Source organism: Drosophila guanche, unplaced genomic scaffold (genome assembly GCF_900245975.1).
Source record: "Drosophila guanche unplaced genomic scaffold, DGUA_6, whole genome shotgun sequence".
In the NCBI taxonomy this organism is placed as follows: Eukaryota; Metazoa; Arthropoda; class Insecta; order Diptera; family Drosophilidae; genus Drosophila; species Drosophila guanche.
The window spans coordinates 2,582,973-2,601,492 of record NW_022995747.1 but is presented as its reverse complement, the minus strand read 5'-3'; the positions used below and the strand labels follow the sequence as shown (position 1 = coordinate 2,601,492).

Genomic DNA, 18,520 nt, shown 5'->3' with positions numbered 1-18,520 from the left:
AAATACTATAACAAATAATTTGGTGTACGAACTTGCAAAGCATGAAAAATACTGTCACCATTTGGTGTAAAAACTTGTAAAACAATTTCCGACAATAAAATCAAATTAAAGACCATTTAAATTATAGAAATTCCTTTTTGAACCATGTGATTGAAAAAGTAGAGTGGAATACCTCTACCGATAACAGCGATATGCACAGTGTGACCGTAATTTGCGATATATATGTAGGTGAATGTAAACCTTCGAACTAACTTTGTTGCTGTGGTTTATTATGAAAATCCAATTCCCGCTTTAAATACATATACACTATTTACTTGTTGGCTACAATCTCGTACTTAATACCATGTTCGTGCTTCTCCAACTCGCTGATGAGGCTTGTCTTGGAAAATGCGGCTCCTGGTGGCAGGACTCCGCCTGTGCTGGGCATTTTATCGCTCTCGTTCAGAATGGTCTTTGCCGTGGACAACAAGGCGACACAGGTGGAACCGTAGCCAGGGTTAGGACCAGTTATTTGTACTGTTAAGGTTTTGGAGGGTGTTGTGGAGTACTGGTCTGTGCTTTCGGCCAGCTTCTGTGATTTGGGCCATCCGGTGGCTTTCATTGTCATCCTAAAGAAGGAGCGCTCCATTCGCGCCTCGCTAGGACCGTCCCGAGATGCCATACCGCCGGAAAAGAAGCTTGGATACCTGAGCAGCAGCTGACGGCCAAACGAAAACTTGGCCAAGATTCCAATAACAGCAGCAAAGAAGACAACAACGCCAGCGACCAACCGCGAGGGATACAACATGTAGGCTTGCATCTGGATCGGTCGTTTCTTCTCATTCTCGTAAAGGTAACGCTGCGAACGCATCACCACCGATCGATCCGTCTCCGGGAAGGGCAGGACTACCTTACCCACCTCATTCGCAATGGATAGTGGCGCTCGTGGCTTGAGCTCGGGATGGAATTTGGGCAGACGATTTGGGAAGAGCTTCCTGCGTATCGCGATTGACTCGCTTCTGTTCGCGATGGCGTGAATGGCACTCTCCCAAGTGCCAGTGTTGAGGGAAGCGCTGCCCGTACCTTTGGTACCGCCCTTGACTCCAAAATGGACGAAATTCTCCACCGAGTTAACAACTCCATCAAAATTCTTCTCCACGAAGACGACGCCCAAGTCGGCGGGAATAGAGTCAAAGCCACAGGCGCTGATTACGTACACTCCACGCTCCCTGGCACGATCGTTGTACTTAAGCTGTATGGATTCCATATATTGAGGCTCACCGCTAACATCGACGTGATGTGTGCCTGCCTCGATGCAGGCTTTGACCACATTTTCACCAAAAAAGCGATATGGACCGGCAGTATTCACCACAATGCGGCAGCGCTTGGCCATTTCCAATAGTGACGTCTCATTGTTCACATCGGCTATGATGATGGGTGTCTGCGAAAGATCTGTCTTGGACTTTGCACTCATTTCCTTAAGCACCGACTGAAGTTTTTCCTGGTTACGCCCGGCAATGCCCCAGCTCAGGCCCTTGAGAACGGACACAGCTTCCAGCACGGTGTATTTGCCGGTAAAACCGGTGGCACCAAAAATAATGGCATCCAATTTCTTAGCTGCCATTGTGTAGGGGTCACTGCAAAGCCACGACGAATATATAATTAGTTGCTTAGTAATTCCTTATCAGTTCGAAATTATTCGCTTCTTCTGGTGTTCTTGCCGTGTACGACAACCGAATAGTTATTAGTAGCGATCAGACTATACAAGTGTATTTATTCCTCTGATAACATGGCGGCACTGGTGACTCCACAATATAAAAGCAACTTTTGCCCAGGTGATTAGCTGTTAAAAACACGGTTGCTAATGATAACATGATAATGAAGTTCCGTCATCGATGGCCCTTAAGATACATCGAAATTTGAATGCATTATTTTTATATATTATGTTTTATAAATGAAATTGTAACCAAAATAAGAGCAACTAAGTTGTAGAAATCCTGCTTTGAAGGTGCACGAGACACATAACTCTGCATTGAGGCATTGCCCCGCAAATCGGCGTTGGAGTTATTTATTGGAATCGGCTCAAATGTGTACAGGGCGCGAAATCCAATGGCCACAAACCGATCGTTGGAGTGCAGTGTCACCCGAAAGAAATGACCATCCGAGCGCATTTCAAAGTCCTGCAGCTTGCCACAGTATTTACTGTACTTGCGATCTGTGCTCATGAAATTCGAAAACTCCACATAGTCGCTGGCGGTCTGGTGATCACAACTGTAAAGAAAGCACATTGTCAACACTGACACACAAAAGCAAATAAAGCGAAAGTGAACGTACGCGCCAATGCCCTCCACATCAAAGTAAGTAAAATGTACGACAACTCGTTCGTCTCTGCCGGCGTAGAAGTAATAGTTGCACACCACGTTCTCCAGATAATATCCAGGAAAATTGGGAGAATGGAAGAGGCCGCTGATGCGTTCGCTGCTGTTGTAGACGAAAGTGCATTCCTCGCCCTGTTGGACGCCCGACATGATGCCAAAATCTATAAATACGTTAATAGATTATAGATTCAGCAAAATAGGTATTGTCAACTAACTTGTTAGGAACCTGTACTCCGCACGAAATCCGTAATACTGCACCTTGTTGGTCATTTCTGGTGGATACTTTCCAAAGTACTGCATATGGATCTGCGGGCCATTCGACATCAGAGGTTTGGGCAGAAACGCACCACACAGAAGCTCCCGTGTCTCGTATCTGCCGCGCACTTCAATCATCACGTGGAGAGCATCATTTGCCTGGCATTCAGTGGAGTTTTCGTGTATGGTTGGTATATTAAAGTCATGAAATCGGATTTGAATGCGTTCGGGCGGTTGCGCTTCAAAATTGTAGCGGCAGAGAATGCTTCTCCCGCCAGTGTTGGTAACGCCAAAGTTCTTGCTGAAGAACAGCTGATTCGACTCGAATGTGCCTGATTTGTTTACACGCGAATCGTACGTGTGCTGGCATTTCTCTGTAAAATTTTGTTATATAGATGTTGTATATTATATGTTGAGACTGGTAAAGGGGAAGAGTCACATTCGGTTGTTAACTCGTCTTGGCAGCAGCGTCATGGGCAGCAAGCAGACGGAGAATGAGGACAATAAATTGGACACATTTCGGCGCGTTTGTGATGAAATAGCAGCAGAGTCAAGCTACCTAAAGAAGGTGGACAAACTACAGAATTTCTTTGAAAAGGGCACTAGTGGCACTGGTTTCGAGGGTGACACATTGCTGTGGGTGCAGTTCCTGATACCAGTGGCCAACCAGCGAGTCTACAATTTGCAGAATAAGGCGCTGATAAAACTATTTTCACGCATTTTCAATGCAAACCAGCAGCAAATGCATCTCGATCTCGAGCAGGGTGAGCTATACGCTTAGTTGTATGATGCGAAAAATGTGAATAATAATTTGTTCCTATAAATTCCACGTAGATGGTGACGTGTCCGAGACTCTACGCAAGCATTTTGCTGACTCAACCAAACTCAAACCGCAGAAGCAAAGCAAACTCTATTTGCAGGAAGTGGAGCGGCTGCTCACCCAGCTCGAGGAGCGCACCAAAGAGGATGAACAAACGGAACTGTTGCAGGAGCTGTGCAAGAAGGCCACCGACTTGGATTTACGCACCTTCATCCGACTGATTAAACAGGATCTGCGCATAAATGCACGTGCCAGACACATTCTGGATGCCTTTGGCCCACTCGCTTATCCCGCGTATCAATCGTCTCGCGATTTGTCAGCCATCGTGGAACAGTTTGCGGGCAAAGGAAACAAGGCCTGGGCGCTCAGCAAAGTGAAGCAGACAAAGAAAATTGGATCTAGCGGCAGTGGAATTCAAGTTATGACTCCAATATCGCCCATGCTGGCCAATGCCTGCAAATCTGTGGAGGAGGCGTTCAAAAAGAGTCCCGGCGGGCTGTACGGTGAAGTCAAATACGATGGCGAGCGCGTGCAAATCCATAAGCAAGGCATCGAATTTAAGTTCTTTAGTCGCAACCTAAAGCCTGTGATGGATCACAAAATCAAAGCTCTAAAGGACTATATACCGCGTGCCTTTCCCGGCGCTGGAGATATGATTTTAGACTCTGAGATTATACTGGTGGACACAGAGACGGATGCCATGCTGCCATTTGGCACTTTGGGTGCGCACAAGAAGCAGACGTACGCCAATGCTTCGGTTTGTCTGTTTGTCTTCGATTGCATACTCTACGATGGAGACGACTTGACACAGCTGTGAGTGGAGAAAAGATCATCCAACCAGACTATGGCATAATCGCTTTCCCCTTTTGCTTTTAGTGAGTTCCATAAACGTCGCAAAATACTGGAGGAAAACATCAAACCCTTGAAATCGCACGTGCAGCTGTCCGAGTCTCAGTTTCTGAAGACCAAGAACGAGCTGGCCATGATGACGGCCAAGGTTTTGCATGCCAATCTGGAGGGTGTGGTGCTGAAGAGTCCCAATGGCAGCTACCAGCCGGGCAAGCGCAACTGGCTGAAGGTGAAAAAGGATTACCTCTTCGAGGGTAAAATGGCAGACACAGCGGATCTCGTGGTGCTGGGCGCGTGGTATGGCTCTGGGAAGAAGGGCGGCGTGCTCAGCATCTTTCTGATGGGTTGCTACGATGCGCGCGATCATCTGTGGAAAACTGTGACGAAGGTGCACTCTGGCCTGGACGATGCCACCAACGCGGAGATGCATGACACACTGATGAAGCTAACGGAGCGAGCCGATGCCAACAAAATACCCAATTGGCTGCTGTGCAAAAAGTCTCTAGTGCCCGATGTCCTGGCCAAGGATCCGGCAAGCATGCCTGTGTGGGAGATCACTGGTGCTGAGTTTACAAAGTCCGAGGCACACACAGCGTCCGGCATCTCTATACGCTTTCCCAGGATCACACGTTTGCGTAGCGATAAAACCGCGAAGGAGGCAAATGATTTGGCCCATTTGGAGGACCTGTACGATGCCTCCAAGAAGAGTGTAAATGTGGATCTGCTGCTGGCCAATTGTGATAAGGACGCGCTCAATGCAGAAAAGACGCCACAAAAGATAAAGCCAGCCGCCAGTACCTGTTCAAGCAGCAACAAAAAGCTTAAGAGATCGCCCATTGAATCGGACGATGACGACAAGGCAGGTCGGGCGCCAACGAAGACCAAACGCAAGATACCAAAGCTAGAAAGTATTTCACCATCACAAAAAGGCCTCAAAGATTATTTCAAATCCAGCAAAAAAGAAGTTAAAACTGAAATAAAGCAGGAGGAAAAGGCAAACAGTTCGAAAAAAGTGGAGAACCAGTTATTTGCGGGTCTGTTGGCACAATTTGAGATGAATTGCGGACTGGATAAAGTTAAAGATGAATTTGTGAGGCACGGCGGTTCCCTCACAACGGAAACAAAAAAAGCCGATTTGGTTTTCTACGATAACGATGCAGAAAAGGCTTTGGATTTCGACAAACTGAGGTACTATTTCATGAATATATTTTATGGTTCTTTCTTTGTAAGCAAATTTAATGTTTTCCGCAGGTCTCTTTATCGCCGCAGCTGTCGTCATCTCAATGTGCGCTGGCTCCAATCATCCATTCAGCATCAGAGTCGGCAGCCCTATCCGATTTATGCTGTATTGCTTAAGCGTTGCTGAGTTTTGCTTTTGTTTTGAACCATTTCTACATACAAGTACGTTAGATTAATTGGTGAAATTATATACTAGATATGTTTATCAAACGCGGTGCCCGATTTCATACAACGGCGACACCACACAAAGCTCTATTTAAAAGCTTTGCGCGGTGTCTAATAAAAGCAAATCCAGTGGTTTGGTGGCGTCGCAGTTCTAGTTTGAACGCTGGAATCAACGAACGCGCACTGCTTGCTCCTACACACGTACTGAGATCATCAGCGAAATGTTATTAGAATTTGTGGCACTGTTTGGCATTGCCTTTGCGCTGTTCTATCGCTGGGCAACGGCAAACAATGACTTCTTCAAGCAGCGTGGTGTTTCCTTTGCCAAGCCCAAGCTCTATTTTGGCAACATGGCTCAAATGATATTAAAACAAAAGTCCATGTTTGATATTGTGTGTGATTTGTACAACAAAGGCGGCAGCAGCAAGTGAGTGTGATTCAATATCTAGTTACTTAATTCCAATCAGCGCACTTTGAACCTATTAAGAGAATATAAATAGATACACACAATTATGGCCAGTGATGTGTAAATCAACATACAATTATCAAGGTCAATCGATCGTGTGTATCTACAAATAAATATGGGCTGGGTGCGGTCACGTTTGGAAATATTAAATATCGTACCTATATATATGTGGCATATGGTAAACAATTGCTGATGATTCCCAAACGAAATGTGTGAAACTATCAAGCCCTTACAATGTACTTCAGGCATAAAAATGAGATAATTCTTAATCAGTTTATCAGTCGAATTGATTTGAATGTTATCAATGTGTGGAAACGCTTTGCCAGGTACAACGGCATAACAAAGCTAATGCCAGGTTTATAGATAATTATATACACAGATACAGGTTTAATCAATTTACCAAATTAATTATATCATATCTATGACCAGTTGGAATGCCTCTAACATTGTGAGACATCAGCCAAAAAATAAATGCACAGTTGAAGGCTATAAAAAGACTTTTTTGATGATTGCTTATCAAAATTCTAATCTCACTTCACATGTAAAATTGGTGTACAATTATCAGTGCAAACGTTTATCAGTCAATAACCTTGCTTTATATATATTCCCACAGAGTTTTTGGCATCTTCGAGCAGCGCCAGCCACTGCTGATGATCCGCGATCCGGAACTTTTGCGGCAAATAACCATCAAGGACTTTGATCACTTTATTAACCATCGCAATATCTTTGCCACCGGCACCGACGATGATCCACATGATATGAGCAATCTTTTCGGCAGCTCGCTCTTCTCCATGCGCGATGCACGCTGGAAGGACATGCGCAGCACACTCAGTCCCGCCTTTACGGGCAGCAAAATGCGACAAATGTTTCAGCTTATGAATCAGGTGGCCAAGGAGGCCGTGGATTGCCTAAAGCCCGAGCAGACGGCATCCGGAGAGGGCACGGATGTGGACATGAAGGATTACAGCACACGCTTCACCAACGATGTGATTGCCTCCACGGCCTTTGGGCTGCAGGTGAACTCGTTCAAGGAGCGCGACAACACCTTCTATTCGATGGGCAAGAAGTTGACCACATTCAGTTTTCTGCAGAACCTTAAGTTCATGGTATTCGTCACCCTCAAGACGTTGTATAAGGTTTGTGGTTGGATAATGGAACTCGGAAAACTGATCTAATAATTCGATCTCCCTTTTGCAGTTACTCAAAATTGATCTCTTTGACAAGAAGAGCACAGAATATTTTTGCCGTTTGGTTTTGGATGCCATGAAATATCGCCAGGAGCACAACATTATCCGCCCAGACATGATCAACATGCTGATGGAGGCGCGCGGTCTGTTCCAGACAGACAAGACCAAGGCCACAGTGGTGCGTGAATGGAGCGATCGCGACATTGTGGCTCAGTGCTTTGTCTTCTTCTTTGCCGGCTTTGAGACCTCCTCGGTGCTTATGTGCTTCACCGCACAGGAGCTGATGGAAAACGAGGATGTGCAGCAGAAGCTGTACGAGGAGGTGCAGCAGGTGGACATCGATTTGGATGGCAAGGAACTGACATACGAGGCCATCATGGGCATGAAGTACTTGGATCAGGTAGTCTCCGAGGTGCTGCGCAAGTGGCCCGCAGCCATAGCCATAGATCGTGAGTGCAACAAGGACATCACCTACGACTTGGATGGCCAGACCTTGGAGATCAAAAGGGGTGACTACATATGGCTGCCCGTCTGCGGTTTCCATCGTGATCCCAAATACTTTGAGAATCCCAGCAAATTCGAACCCGAGCGCTTCAGCGATGAGAACAAAGCCAACATCCAACCCTTTACATATTATCCATTTGGTCTGGGACAACGCAACTGCATTGGTGAGTGGAACTGGTCTTTAAATTGAAGCAAGTTGTCTTCATTTTTGTTTTTCAGGTTCCCGCTTTGCACTGCTCGAGGCCAAGGCTGTCATTTACTATTTGTTGAAGGAATATCGCTTTGCACCAGCCAAGAAATCGTGCATTCCCCTGCAGCTGGCCAGCAATGGCTTCCAGTTGACGCCCAAAGGTGGATTCTGGATTAAATTTGTACCGCGCAATTAATTTCTAGGCTGTGCCACAATGCTTGTTACAATTATTAAATCTTTGCCTAAAAGTATGCAGCGTCTTTATATTATTTTTACTGCCAGCCAGCCTCAGCGATTGAAGCTCTGTAGAGTTGGTCAAATTGAAGCTAATTCTGGAAGATAGCAAGGGGTTCATCTGTGACTTCATGTCACTGTTGTACTGTTGACTGGAATGACAATTTAAAGAAATTTTTGGTCGGGAATGCCAGCTGCCTGTTGCCTGCCCGGTTGCTGTTCACAATCTGGCATTAAAAGTGCCTTAAATCACTGTTCAAAATGTAAGAGAAGAGAAGAATAACTGCGATGACTTTTACTTATCAATACAACATTGCCGCATCTTTGGGCTCTGATTTACGTAGACGCCTATGTCCACATACTCTGTTCCAATGTGAAGTATTTGTTTGGTTGGCTTACGAAACTCGTACACTCTTTCGGTTCTTCCTCAGAGCTAAGCGTACAAGTAAAAGTTGACTTAAAATAATATCATTTTCATTGAGAAACGGATGCACTGTCTGTCTGTCTGTCTACCCTGCACGTGCAGTGATTTGTGCAATTGGAATGTAAACATGTCTGAAAATACGCAACTGAACCTTAAAAGCTAATCAAATCAACACTATGATTACCCGGTGCACTGTGCAATTTGAACTGACTTTAATTTGCAACTCAATATTACGTTTTAAGGTGTATAAAGGGGGCTTGCCTGCAGTCAAAGTATTCATTAATCGAGAGACACCTTCTTTTTTCTTCAGAATTACGGGAGCGCAGCACTCGCCATATGAAGTGCTTACTTGCCTTTGCCCACAGAGATAACTACCGGGTTTGTGAGTGCGCTTATCTCCAGCCTAGGCAAATAGGGAATGGGCCAAAGTGACGACAGCGTTTTTCAATTAGTCAAATGTGCAGGTCCAAGCTAATTTGGGTCTGGCATGGAGTGCGCTTACCCTCCCAAGGGTTCAAAGGGTCGCAATGCCACTTGACACGGGCCATGAAAATTCGCACATGAGCCAGAACCAACAAGTTCTAATTTCTAAACTGGGGTCAGGGCTAAGCAGGGGATACAACATTATTTTACGAGTCTCTCTGGAAACAACCTTTAATAATATAGTAGAATGCGCTTTGCTTTGCTTTGCTTTGTTTTTGGTTCATCGATCAGCGGTTTGGCTATAAATACGGAGTGAAAATTCTAAGCAACTCTCATTCAAGCAGCAGTCGCGTTCGGCATATCAACTCTTCGGCACAGGAATACAAAATATACATAAATATATTGTATATGTCTGTTTTTGTGTGTGTGCATTTACACAAAGAAGGAAAAAGGATTAACGTAACATCAGCAGAATGTCGGAAATGCAGCAATTTTATAAAGACAAAATCATGCTGCTAACTGGCGGCAGTGGATTCTTGGGCAAAGGTAGCCAGAACTTTGCTTTGTTTTTTTTTTTAACAAATAATTATACACCGGGGTGCATATAAATTACACAAAAATATGCAATTAAAATGTGCACTTTATGAACTGCAAGCCAAAGCCAATGCCAAACCATTTGTGCCCGCTCTGATGCAGTTTTTTCCCTACAAAAAATAATGGTTTTCCTTTGCAAATATCAAAGTTCGACAATTTCAATATATTGGCTAAAAGTTGTGAATAGATTTGGCATAATATAAATATATTAATATGACTATGATCAAACGCTGCATAACAAAAGATGAGTGAAAGTGAAACCCCCAAAAAAGGCGCTAAGAACCGGCTGCAAAGGCCATCATTCGCAACCAGATCACAAGTCCAATTCAAGTTTAATCTCTATTTTGTTTTGATGTTTCTTTGTGTCCAGTGATCATTGAGAAGTTGCTGCGCACCACGGAGGTGAAGCGTATCTATGTGCTGCTCAGGGCGAAGCGCGGCCAGGAGATCCAGGAGCGCTTTGTGTCCTGGGAGTGCGATCCAGTGAGTAGTCCCTTCTGTTGCTCTCTGGCGAACTAATTCGAATAATCCGAAGCATTCTGAAGGTCTTCGATACACTACTGAAAACCCAGCCCAAGGCCATGCAGCGTGTGGCGCCCATTAGAGCCGATTGCCAGGCGCCCGATCTGGGCCTCAGTGCCTCCGATCGGCGGCTGCTGATTGAGGAGGTGCAACTGGTGCTGCATGGCGCTGCCACAGTGCGCTTCACAGAGCCGCTGCACATAGCGCTGGCCATCAATACGAGAGCCGCGCGGCTGCTGCTGCAGCTGGCCAAGCAAATGCAGCGCCTGGAGGCCTTCGTGCATATCTCCACGGCCTACTCCAACTGCGTGGTGGAGAAAATCGAGGAGAAGTTCTATCCGGAGCATCTGACTTGCTCGGCGGACAAGGTGCTGCAGCTGAGCGAGTCGCTGGACGCGGAACTGATAGACAGCATGGCACCCGTGCTGATGGGCAAATATCCCAACACCTACACCTACACGAAGGCGCTGGCGGAGCAAGTGATTCAGCGGGAGGCGGGCGACATTCCCGTGGGCATCTTTCGACCAGGAGTTAGTAGGTGTTGGCCCCGGTAAAGCCTTTGCTGCTTTGGTAACTCCTCCTCCCTCTATCCCTTCCAGTCATTGCCAGCTATAAGGAGCCCATGTCGGGTTGGATTGACAATCTGTACGGACCCATTGCCGTGCTGTATGGCGTGTCCTTTGGTGTGCTGCGCATCACGCGACTCAATGTAAAGGCACAGGCGGGCATTGTGCCCGTGGACTACTCCGCCTGCATGGCACTGGCCACGGTCTGGCACACGGCCATAGAGGCCAAGCCGCAGGGGGAACCAGCCATATACAATTTCACGCCCAGCGAGGAGAACCTCATCACCTGGGGCGACTTTCGCGATAAAGCCGAAAATCTGGTGCACAGCTATCCGCTGAGCAAGATGATGTGGTTTCCCTTTCTGCACTGCACCACCACCCCCTGGCTGTTTCGATTCGTGGCCTACTTCTACCATCTGCTGCCGGGCTATGCCATTGATGTGGTGCTGCGGCTGCGTGGCCAAAAGCCGCGAATGATCAAGTTGTACGGGAAAATACACAAAAATATCAATATCCTAGCACCTTTTGTGGACACCACGTGGAAGTTTGATACGACCAACACGCAGCGGTTGTGGCAGCGCATGTCCTCGCTGGATCACAGCTTGTTTGACTTTAACATGCGGGACATCAATTGGGACGATTACTTTTTGCACGCGCTGTGCGGCATTCGCATTTACTTGGGCAAGGAGCAGCCCACCACCATAGGCAGGGGCAGGCAGATACTTTGGCGGTGGGTGCAGGACTTTATTTATATATTTTCAACAATTTTTGAAGATTTTTTCTCGCAGCTTTCAGGTCTTACATCGCATTTTGCAGCTGACTCTGTGCAGCGGCGCTGCGGCTATCGTGTGGTCTCTGCTCAAGGTTCTAGCTGGCTAGGAAACACACACACACACACACCCCACACACCCACAAATCGTAGCTTTATTGAGTTGTTAGTGTAATTAATAAATGTTCTTGGCCAAAAGCAGACTCACTGGCGGGCAATGGTGCACAAACGGCCAACGATTCGCGCAACGAAGAGACCAGCAGCAGCTGGCTATAGAGCAACGACAGGCGCAACATTTGAACACAACGAGAGCTCAAGACAGACTGAATCTATCCTTCGATTCATTGCTCCTTTCAGACCCAGTCGATTGGCCACATCCGCTTCCGGCCGGCTGCAGACAGACGGAAGCTGTCGAGGAGCCAAGGCGTCAAGGAGCAGCAGCTAAGTTTTGCCGCCATTTGCCAACGATTAGCATAATTCGATTGGGTCGGTTGGGTCGATGGGGGGGGGGGGGATGTAATCTAGGCTAATATATGAGGCGCCAGACAACTCACCAAATGAACGTCCGGGCTTCGACAGCTCCGCATCCGCCTGAAGACTGTTCACGCTGTTGGCCAGCAGCTTCTCCTGCTTCGATGCCACACTGGCTGCCTCCAGTATGGGTGCTGGCGGGGGTGGCAACGGCGACCCCTGTCCAGTTGACACAAACTTGTACTTACCGCGAAATCCTTTGGCTGTACGATTCGAGCTGGCATTAAACTCCAGCAGCATATCCGGGCCGCTGCTCACGAGTCGACGCGTGGGGCAGGGCGTGCACAGGACATCCAGCACGGCGTTCATGTGTGCGGACTCCGCATCGAAGATTGTCAGCGCATCCAGCTGACAGCCGCCGCTAAGCACTGGCGGCAGTTGCAGCTCCTCGAAGAGGATTTCCACGCGAGTATCGGGCCGCCCGATGAACTTGTAGGCGCACTTGATGTGTGCGGGATAGTGAGCGGGAAAGCGGGGCGAGTGAAAGTAGCCCTGCCCCAGGCTGCCCACCTCCCCGGCCAAACTGGCAAAGAAGTAAAAATCGCAGTAGCTGTGCGGCACCAACCGCCCCTCCGTTTTGAAGTTTTCTGCAAGAAAAATAAAGGGAAATCATGGAAAATTCACCAAAGATCGTTTCAGGGCTCACCTCGTTTCAGAAAGCTATAGCTGGCTGTGAGGTTCAGCTTCCAATTGTCCAACTTTGTGGGCGGATGCTGGAAACGCAGCCGCAATCCCAGCAGCCTGCCCGAGCTATAAATAGGCGTGGCAGTGCGATTATTGCTATGCAGGCAGAAAGTGTCCGCCGGCAGTGTTGAGTTCTCGATGACGGGCTCGCGCAGATACGGAAAAATCTCAACGCTGTCCAAGCACCTGTCACGAAAATTGCAATTTAAAAAATTCAAAAAAAGATATAACGATGCCGGAATTTGTGCCTGCCATGGCAGATGCGTAACGATGTCTGAAATTTATTGGCCGATACTTTTGGGGCTGGCTCGTTGGTCAGCCAACCTATAAATATCCCAACCCGCTTTGCCCATTAAGAAATAGTTCCCATCGCTCTCTGTTGGTTCTTCACGATTTATTTTGACCAAAAAAAGTCGCACAAATGTTGGCGCCAAGAGTTATAACATTCGGATATTCGAGGCAGCTGCTGGCAGCTTTTCAATATCTTTGGAGATGGGGAAAATGGAGACTGCAATAAATTCCTTTTAATTTGAGGGTTTTTTTAAGGGAAAGGTTTTTAATTTTTGCATCATCTGAAAGGGGATTTATTCCCCTTTATTTTTATTCCATTTCGATTCCTTAGGTTTCTTTTCGCTTGCGCATGCCACCGAGCATGCGGCAGAAGGCTGGATAATCAATCATTGGCGGCTCCTCCAGGGACTTGGGCTTGGCCATTGGCGCATGGCTGAGCGCCTCCTTGGCCTCGTTGAGGCTCATTTTGTCGCCATAGTTGGTCAGTTCCTCGTAGATTCTAGAGTGGCGTAAGGGAATACTTAGATTTTGTGTCCCTCAAATGCCTGACTCCACCACACACTTGCGTTCTTCGATTTTGCCCGTGCCATGGTCGTCCCATTTGCTCCAGGCCTCCAGCAGCACATCCTCGGGATCCAGTTCCTGTGTGCGGCGCGACATCAGACGTACAAAGGCCTCGTAGTCCAGTGGTTCTTTGGCCTCCAGCATCATTTGCTCCAGCAGCTGCTCGTTGGCCTCATTGCCGAGTGCGGTGTAGGTGAAGCGCAGATCATCCTTCGATATCAATCCATCGCAATCCGTGTCAAAGAGCGCAAAAACCTTTGCTCGGAGGAATCCAAACAGTCAGTCGGTCAAACCAGATGCTGTCATCGCTGTGCACTTACTTCCTTGAGCTCCGCTAGCTTCGAAATGTCCAGCTCCTGGGGCGCCACATCATCGTCGGCGCTCATCTCCTCCGGCAGCGTGTAGTGGCCACCGCTGTCGGGCAGCTTCAGCGAGGGATTGAATATCTCATTGATCACGGCCATGGCCTCCGATTCGGCCAAATGTGGTGGCGGCTGAGGTGTCTGTGAGGCCTTTCGCGCCGAGCTGGCACGACGACGACGCTGCAGTTGGAATTCATGGAATTTTTACTCTCCAGTCTATGGGTTGGCTTTTTTTTCACTCACACGCTCCAGATCCTCCAGGGAAACTGTTGGATCCATAGACATTTTGAGTCGATGAATTTGTAGTTTTAATTCACAATTTAAATTATTATTTTAAGCGTTTAATTTTTCACATTCACTTGATAGCCGTTAAGCGTGCACATTCCTGCGAACCGCGACTGTGACTGCAACGGCGACGCGACTGTTGCACTGCGACGGCGACTGTCGAGGAACACTTTAAAATGTATTCATACGTACGGCGGCGCGCTCGGTCCAAGCTCCACTGAAATCTGCGTGGCCAGTGCTCTCCAATTTTATTGACAAATCGATTCCGAAAATTGTGTATGTAATTTTGATGTTCCTAGGCATATCCGGGGGGTAGGGTTGTGTGGTGTGTGCGATGCGCATGGGATTTTGCATAGAAATTGACACAAATTTGTGGGCGCTGACCATTTCCCTCGATTTATATAAATAACCAGGCGTGCCGGTGGCCACGGCGACTCCACCGAACCATACCGTCCACATGGCCTTCACAAGGTATTTTAATTACATTGCGCGCTGCGCTTCCCTCTCTCGGATATTTGGCAATCGCGTTTACCCTGCCCGATAGATGGATGGACAAGATCAGCCTTATCTATCGATGGTGCACCTCTTTTCGATTTATGATTTCTGATGGCTGTCACTGACAGCTGCCCGATGCGCAAATACGCAGATCAGGGCGGAAGCAATGCTACTCACCCGGCGCGCAGCTGCAACTGCTCAAGCTGAAAGGCAACCAGCTCATCATCCATGCCCCCGATGAACACCATCAGGCAGTTGTTCTTGGCGCCGAGTGCCTGACTCGCATTGATGCTCACCCTGCCCCACTGGCTGGCATTCCGCTCATTGGCATGCAGGCAGGAGCAATCTGCAAGGGATTAACTGCATCAGTGGGGGTATCCTTTGGCATCGTTTACTGGCACACCCACCCAGCCACAGTTGCGACTGTTTGCTGCTGGCAGCCACTTGCTGCTGCTGTCCACTGCTGCTGCGAATCGCCTCCAGAGTCAGAGCTAATCCCAGAGCTAGTAGCCAAGCGGCCTCCATATTCAGCGACCAAAGTGAAACTGTGCGGCCAGCAATCGTTATCCTTTTGCTCTACCCAGGCTGCTGTACCTGCTGCGCGGCTCGGTCCTTGTGGTTTAAAAATAGCCAACACCTCGCATCCAACTGGGCTGCTGCTGCTCAGCTCCTCCTTGCCGTGCCATTAAATCTCATTTGAGGTTTTTATGCTGGCTTTGTTGCAGGTGTCGTCGTCGTCGTCGTCGTCGCCATCAAAGTCCGTTGATTAGTTTCTGATGCTGGCGCCTGCTTCTGCTCTCTCTCTCTCCCTCTGTCGCTCTCTCTTGGCTCCCCACTCAAATGCACACGTTCCCATATTTGCCTGCGGCAATGTCGGGCAGCGTGTCCCTTCCACAGTGTTTTGGTCAAGGTATTTTTAAATGTGTGCCGTTTCGTCATTGTTTTTTTGTGGGTAGCTATTGCTACTATAGCTACTGTAGCATTTACTGTCCAAGTTGTAGCAGTAAATTCATCTCAAATTTTGAACAAAAATTCAATTAAAGTTAGGGCCGATATAAAAGGAAATTTAATTTGTGGCGTTGCGTACACTATTCCTATTCCTTAGCTTACTGTTTCTGTTTTTACTTTCAATGATTTGTGTTTGTTTGTTTGTTTGTTTGCGCTTCAAACTGCAGCAGCAGCAAAAAGCTCGGATCAAAGCTCAGATAAGCAGCGATCAAAGTCAACGCATGCAGAGCGCGAGCTTTAGCTGGAGAGAGCTAATAGAGCGAGATAGGTAATAGGTACGAAGAGCATTAACAGGCAATTATGCTCGATGGCATTTACTGTAAATATATACAACATTACACGCCGTTCAGCTGCAAGCACCTTGATGTACAGAAACCCAGCTTTTGACTAGTGCATAACTTTTATTCAATACAACACTTACGAATACACAATAGATAACTGCTCGGGTATAATAAATAATACGCGTAGAAACTCAATTCTACACATTATTGGGCTGCTGCCTGATTCATCTTGGCCTTGAACATATCGCCCATTAGTATGGCCTTGCTGCCATTCAGCTCCTCGTAGTCGTACGGCGCCACGTGCTCCTTGCAGCGCTCCAGCCACTGCCTTATGTGCTTATAGGGACGCAGTTCAAAGTCGAATGCCTCCAGCTGGGACACGGTGACGAGCAGCGTCAGATCGGCAATGGTAAAGTGCTCGGCGGCGGCGAATTGTCGACCCTCCAGAATGGTGTTGAACCAGCCCACCGCCTCCGATAGCTTGGCGCGTTTACCCTCATCCAGCGGAGCGCCAATGAACATTGTGGGGAACTGGGAAAATGGAATTATTACTGCTTGCAGCAGAGAGGAGGCAGGGATATACTCACATAGTAGTCGGTGAGGCGCATGTAGAGGGTGCCCAGATCGAACTGCAAACGTTGATCGACCAGCGCACGCACTCGTATATCCGTGGGATAAAGTTCATCGCTTTTGCCATAGGCAGCCACCAGATACGCAAGAATCGCGCGACTGCAAGGGAAACACTTGAAAGTTAAAGGAACTTTCCTATGGCAACACAACTCACCTTTCCCAGAGTACCAGACCCTCATCGTTCATGGTTGGTATACAGTGCTGGGGATTCATGGCCACAAAGTCCGGCTTCAGCTGCTCCCCCTCCAGTATGTTGACGATCTTCAGCTCAAAGTCCAGGCCCAGCATTTTGGCCAATAGGAGAATACTGCGGCAGGGCGGACTGGGTGGCAGGTAGTACAGCACGGGTGGTGACATTCTTTTTCCACCGCTGAGCAGTAAACAATAAACGAATTCGGTTACAATACGCTTCGTGTCGCTCATTGGCTGAAATTCAAAACTGAAATGCCAACACGTTGCCCTTTGACCGCTCGAGCAGCCCCAAAAACTACTGGCTGGACAGTACACACCGCAAAAAATCAATGCATCGATTTTGTACATGTATTTTTTATTAATTTGACTTGAAGGACAAGCCCTGCGGCTTGTCAATGTTATTGAAAATAGCAATTAAAACTGATCGAACACTTTATGCGGTTTGGCGGCAGACTGATCTTGGCAGTTTCACAGCAGCGAGGTTTTGAGTGCAGCACACTCGTGAGAGTACCAAAAGTGACCGCTGCTAGTTGTGATGGCGCCACTTGAACTGCTTGAGCAGAAGGTAAAAACTATGAAAAGTTTTGAGAAATTCAAAATAAAACAGGGTATGCCACCATTCGAATCACTTTCTCGCAGATAGTCCAAGAATATGGCATACTTCGCGTCGACAGCAGTTTAATTGCACTCACTTATTTATTCATTATGGGATATGCAACAAACGGGGGCGGAGCAGGGGCTCTGTTGGAATCTACTCACACAATCTTGTGCACCAGCTTGTGCTGCACCACGGCTACCGAGTCGATGTCTATGCAATTCCCCAGTGTGTGGCAGTGTGCCGTCGAGTCTCGTGCGGCAAAGTGCGTGGCGTGGCTCCAACTGCTTTGCCCCACAGCTTTAGCCAGCTGCTCCTGCTTCTGGTTCTGTCCTGGCTGCAGTTGATGCTGCCGAACGGTCTCCGTGATTGCAATCTCTCGACTGTCGCAACTTGGCGATGTCTCTGTCCGTTGTTGTATCCGCCTTCTGTCTCCTTTAATTTTCTGAATGTGTTGTCCGTTGTCTTTGGAGTTTCTTTTGTTTTCGTTTAGTTTTCATAGCGAACGTTGCCAGGGACGACCACCCTTGTCCTGGTCTGGTCCTTCCTCCTCCTTCCCCTCTTCTGATGAGTGTTCACCTGTCCGCTGTGTTCGTGCGGGGGCAGTGGGCGTGTGCTGGTGCCGAAACTCGGTCAAAATTTTCCTGTTCGTGTCTAAAATTATACGACTACATCATTTTCCCAAGCTATGTTTCGTTTTTCTTTTTTTATTGATTGCTAACAAAGTTTCCAATTCAATGCACTTCATAGCGGGCCACCCGGCCGCCGCATTGGCTTCAGCTTGGAGTTGGGGAGCCACTCGTATGGACACTGTTTTGATTGGCATCACTTGAAATTTTTAGGAATTTACTAAACAATGAAGAGACCCATCCCCATACCCATACCCAGGGCCGTTCAAGGACATGACAGGGTTGGTAATTATGGCCGGCAGTGTAAGGATTATTCCGAATCTCAGGATCATCTACCTGTACTGAGCCGGACAGGTAAATGGCAGCAACAATGCCTCATTTAGAGGATTCTGGAAAAGGCTCTCGGGGC

The 18,520-nt window shown here is 47.6% G+C and overlaps 7 protein-coding genes across 8 annotated transcripts; 3 read left to right on the top strand and 4 right to left on the bottom strand.

The window, feature by feature from the left end:
• Window positions 1–248: 248 nt before the first annotated feature.
• On the bottom strand, window positions 249–1,753 carry LOC117583021 (saccharopine dehydrogenase-like oxidoreductase). The gene has a single exon (XM_034271171.1). The coding sequence runs from the start codon at window positions 1,601–1,603 to the stop codon at window positions 311–313; it is 1,293 nt and encodes a 430-aa protein (XP_034127062.1). The 5' UTR covers window positions 1,604–1,753; the 3' UTR covers window positions 249–310.
• On the bottom strand, window positions 1,654–15,834 carry LOC117583015 (suppressor of lurcher protein 1). The gene is made up of 7 exons (XM_034271166.1): window positions 15,184–15,834; window positions 14,954–15,122; window positions 12,742–12,965; window positions 12,119–12,682; window positions 2,573–2,986; window positions 2,314–2,518; window positions 1,654–2,250 (listed from the first exon to the last, which is right to left on the bottom strand). Exons 1-7 carry the CDS (start codon window positions 15,299–15,301, stop codon window positions 1,914–1,916), a joined length of 2,031 nt encoding a protein of 676 aa, XP_034127057.1. The 5' UTR covers window positions 15,302–15,834; the 3' UTR covers window positions 1,654–1,913.
• On the top strand, window positions 3,088–5,662 carry LOC117583016 (DNA ligase 3). Its single transcript, XM_034271167.1, has 4 exons — window positions 3,088–3,376; window positions 3,447–4,245; window positions 4,309–5,469; window positions 5,533–5,662. Exons 1-4 carry the CDS (start codon window positions 3,355–3,357, stop codon window positions 5,645–5,647), a joined length of 2,097 nt encoding a protein of 698 aa, XP_034127058.1. The 5' UTR covers window positions 3,088–3,354; the 3' UTR covers window positions 5,648–5,662.
• Window positions 5,839–8,283, top strand: LOC117583017 (probable cytochrome P450 9f2). The gene is made up of 4 exons (XM_034271168.1): window positions 5,839–6,112; window positions 6,765–7,287; window positions 7,349–8,006; window positions 8,062–8,283. The coding sequence occupies exons 1-4, from the start codon at window positions 5,907–5,909 to the stop codon at window positions 8,226–8,228; spliced, it is 1,554 nt and encodes a 517-aa protein (XP_034127059.1). The 5' UTR covers window positions 5,839–5,906; the 3' UTR covers window positions 8,229–8,283.
• On the top strand, window positions 9,467–11,767 carry LOC117583018 (fatty acyl-CoA reductase wat). Its single transcript, XM_034271169.1, has 5 exons — window positions 9,467–9,659; window positions 10,078–10,190; window positions 10,253–10,763; window positions 10,829–11,525; window positions 11,584–11,767. The coding sequence occupies exons 1-5, from the start codon at window positions 9,587–9,589 to the stop codon at window positions 11,672–11,674; spliced, it is 1,485 nt and encodes a 494-aa protein (XP_034127060.1). The 5' UTR covers window positions 9,467–9,586; the 3' UTR covers window positions 11,675–11,767.
• On the bottom strand, window positions 13,153–14,501 carry LOC117583025 (calmodulin). The gene is made up of 4 exons (XM_034271177.1): window positions 14,240–14,501; window positions 13,955–14,176; window positions 13,633–13,889; window positions 13,153–13,569 (listed from the first exon to the last, which is right to left on the bottom strand). The coding sequence occupies exons 1-4, from the start codon at window positions 14,279–14,281 to the stop codon at window positions 13,398–13,400; spliced, it is 693 nt and encodes a 230-aa protein (XP_034127068.1). The 5' UTR covers window positions 14,282–14,501; the 3' UTR covers window positions 13,153–13,397.
• Window positions 15,835–16,233: 399 nt separating the features above from the next.
• Window positions 16,234–18,139, bottom strand: LOC117583024 (glutathione S-transferase D7). Of its 2 annotated transcripts, XM_034271176.1 has the most exons (4): window positions 17,647–18,139; window positions 16,850–17,065; window positions 16,653–16,794; window positions 16,234–16,596 (listed from the first exon to the last, which is right to left on the bottom strand). In XM_034271176.1, the coding sequence occupies exons 2-4, from the start codon at window positions 17,050–17,052 to the stop codon at window positions 16,270–16,272; spliced, it is 672 nt and encodes a 223-aa protein (XP_034127067.1). In that variant the 5' UTR covers window positions 17,053–17,065; window positions 17,647–18,139; the 3' UTR covers window positions 16,234–16,269. The 2 variants fall into 2 exon arrangements, with proteins under 2 accessions (XP_034127067.1, XP_034127066.1); XM_034271175.1 differs by lacking the exon at window positions 17,647–18,139 and having other exon boundaries at window positions 16,850–17,140.
• Window positions 18,140–18,520: the final 381 nt, after the last annotated feature.

What these genes read in the sequence shown, in the direction of transcription:
- LOC117583021 (XM_034271171.1), bottom strand. Translation starts at nt 1,603, where the DNA reads ATGGCAGCTAAGAAATTGGATGCCATTATTTTTGGTGCCACCGGTTTT.
- LOC117583016 (XM_034271167.1), top strand. Translation starts at nt 3,355, where the DNA reads ATGCATCTCGATCTCGAGCAGG. An exon ending in GCATCTCGATCTCGAGCAGG is followed by an intron (nt 3,377 to 3,446) that starts GTGAGCTATACG and finishes AATTCCACGTAG; the next exon opens with ATGGTGACGTGTCCGAGACT. An exon ending in GGAGACGACTTGACACAGCT is followed by an intron (nt 4,246 to 4,308) that starts GTGAGTGGAGAA and finishes TTTTGCTTTTAG; the next exon opens with TGAGTTCCATAAACGTCGCA.
- LOC117583017 (XM_034271168.1), top strand. Translation starts at nt 5,907, where the DNA reads ATGTTATTAGAATTTGTGGCACTGTTTGGCATTGCCTTTGCGCTGTTC. An exon ending in CCCTCAAGACGTTGTATAAG is followed by an intron (nt 7,288 to 7,348) that starts GTTTGTGGTTGG and finishes TCCCTTTTGCAG; the next exon opens with TTACTCAAAATTGATCTCTT. An exon ending in GGGACAACGCAACTGCATTG is followed by an intron (nt 8,007 to 8,061) that starts GTGAGTGGAACT and finishes TTTGTTTTTCAG; the next exon opens with GTTCCCGCTTTGCACTGCTC.
- LOC117583018 (XM_034271169.1), top strand. Translation starts at nt 9,587, where the DNA reads ATGTCGGAAATGCAGCAATTTTATAAAGACAAAATCATGCTGCTAACT. An exon ending in CAGTGGATTCTTGGGCAAAG is followed by an intron (nt 9,660 to 10,077) that starts GTAGCCAGAACT and finishes CTTTGTGTCCAG; the next exon opens with TGATCATTGAGAAGTTGCTG. An exon ending in GGCAGGCAGATACTTTGGCG is followed by an intron (nt 11,526 to 11,583) that starts GTGGGTGCAGGA and finishes TTTTTCTCGCAG; the next exon opens with CTTTCAGGTCTTACATCGCA.
- LOC117583025 (XM_034271177.1), bottom strand. Translation starts at nt 14,281, where the DNA reads ATGTCTATGGATCCAACAGTTTCCCTGGAGGATCTGGAGCGT. An exon ending in CCCTGGAGGATCTGGAGCGT is followed by an intron (nt 14,177 to 14,239) that starts GTGAGTGAAAAA and finishes TTCCAACTGCAG; the next exon opens with CGTCGTCGTCGTGCCAGCTC. An exon ending in GGCAAAATCGAAGAACGCAA is followed by an intron (nt 13,570 to 13,632) that starts GTGTGTGGTGGA and finishes ACGCCACTCTAG; the next exon opens with AATCTACGAGGAACTGACCA.
- LOC117583015 (XM_034271166.1), bottom strand. Translation starts at nt 15,301, where the DNA reads ATGGAGGCCGCTTGGCTACTAGCTCTGGGATTAGCTCTGACTCTGGAG. An exon ending in CTATAGCTTTCTGAAACGAG is followed by an intron (nt 12,683 to 12,741) that starts GTGAGCCCTGAA and finishes TTTTTCTTGCAG; the next exon opens with AAAACTTCAAAACGGAGGGG. An exon ending in GATGTGGAGGGCATTGGCGC is followed by an intron (nt 2,251 to 2,313) that starts GTACGTTCACTT and finishes CTTTCTTTACAG; the next exon opens with TTGTGATCACCAGACCGCCA.
- LOC117583024 (XM_034271175.1), bottom strand. Translation starts at nt 17,118, where the DNA reads ATGAGCGACACGAAGCGTATTGTAACCGAATTCGTTTATTGTTTACTG. An exon ending in GGTCTGGTACTCTGGGAAAG is followed by an intron (nt 16,795 to 16,849) that starts GTGAGTTGTGTT and finishes TTTCCCTTGCAG; the next exon opens with TCGCGCGATTCTTGCGTATC. An exon ending in TGCGCCTCACCGACTACTAT is followed by an intron (nt 16,597 to 16,652) that starts GTGAGTATATCC and finishes CCATTTTCCCAG; the next exon opens with TTCCCCACAATGTTCATTGG.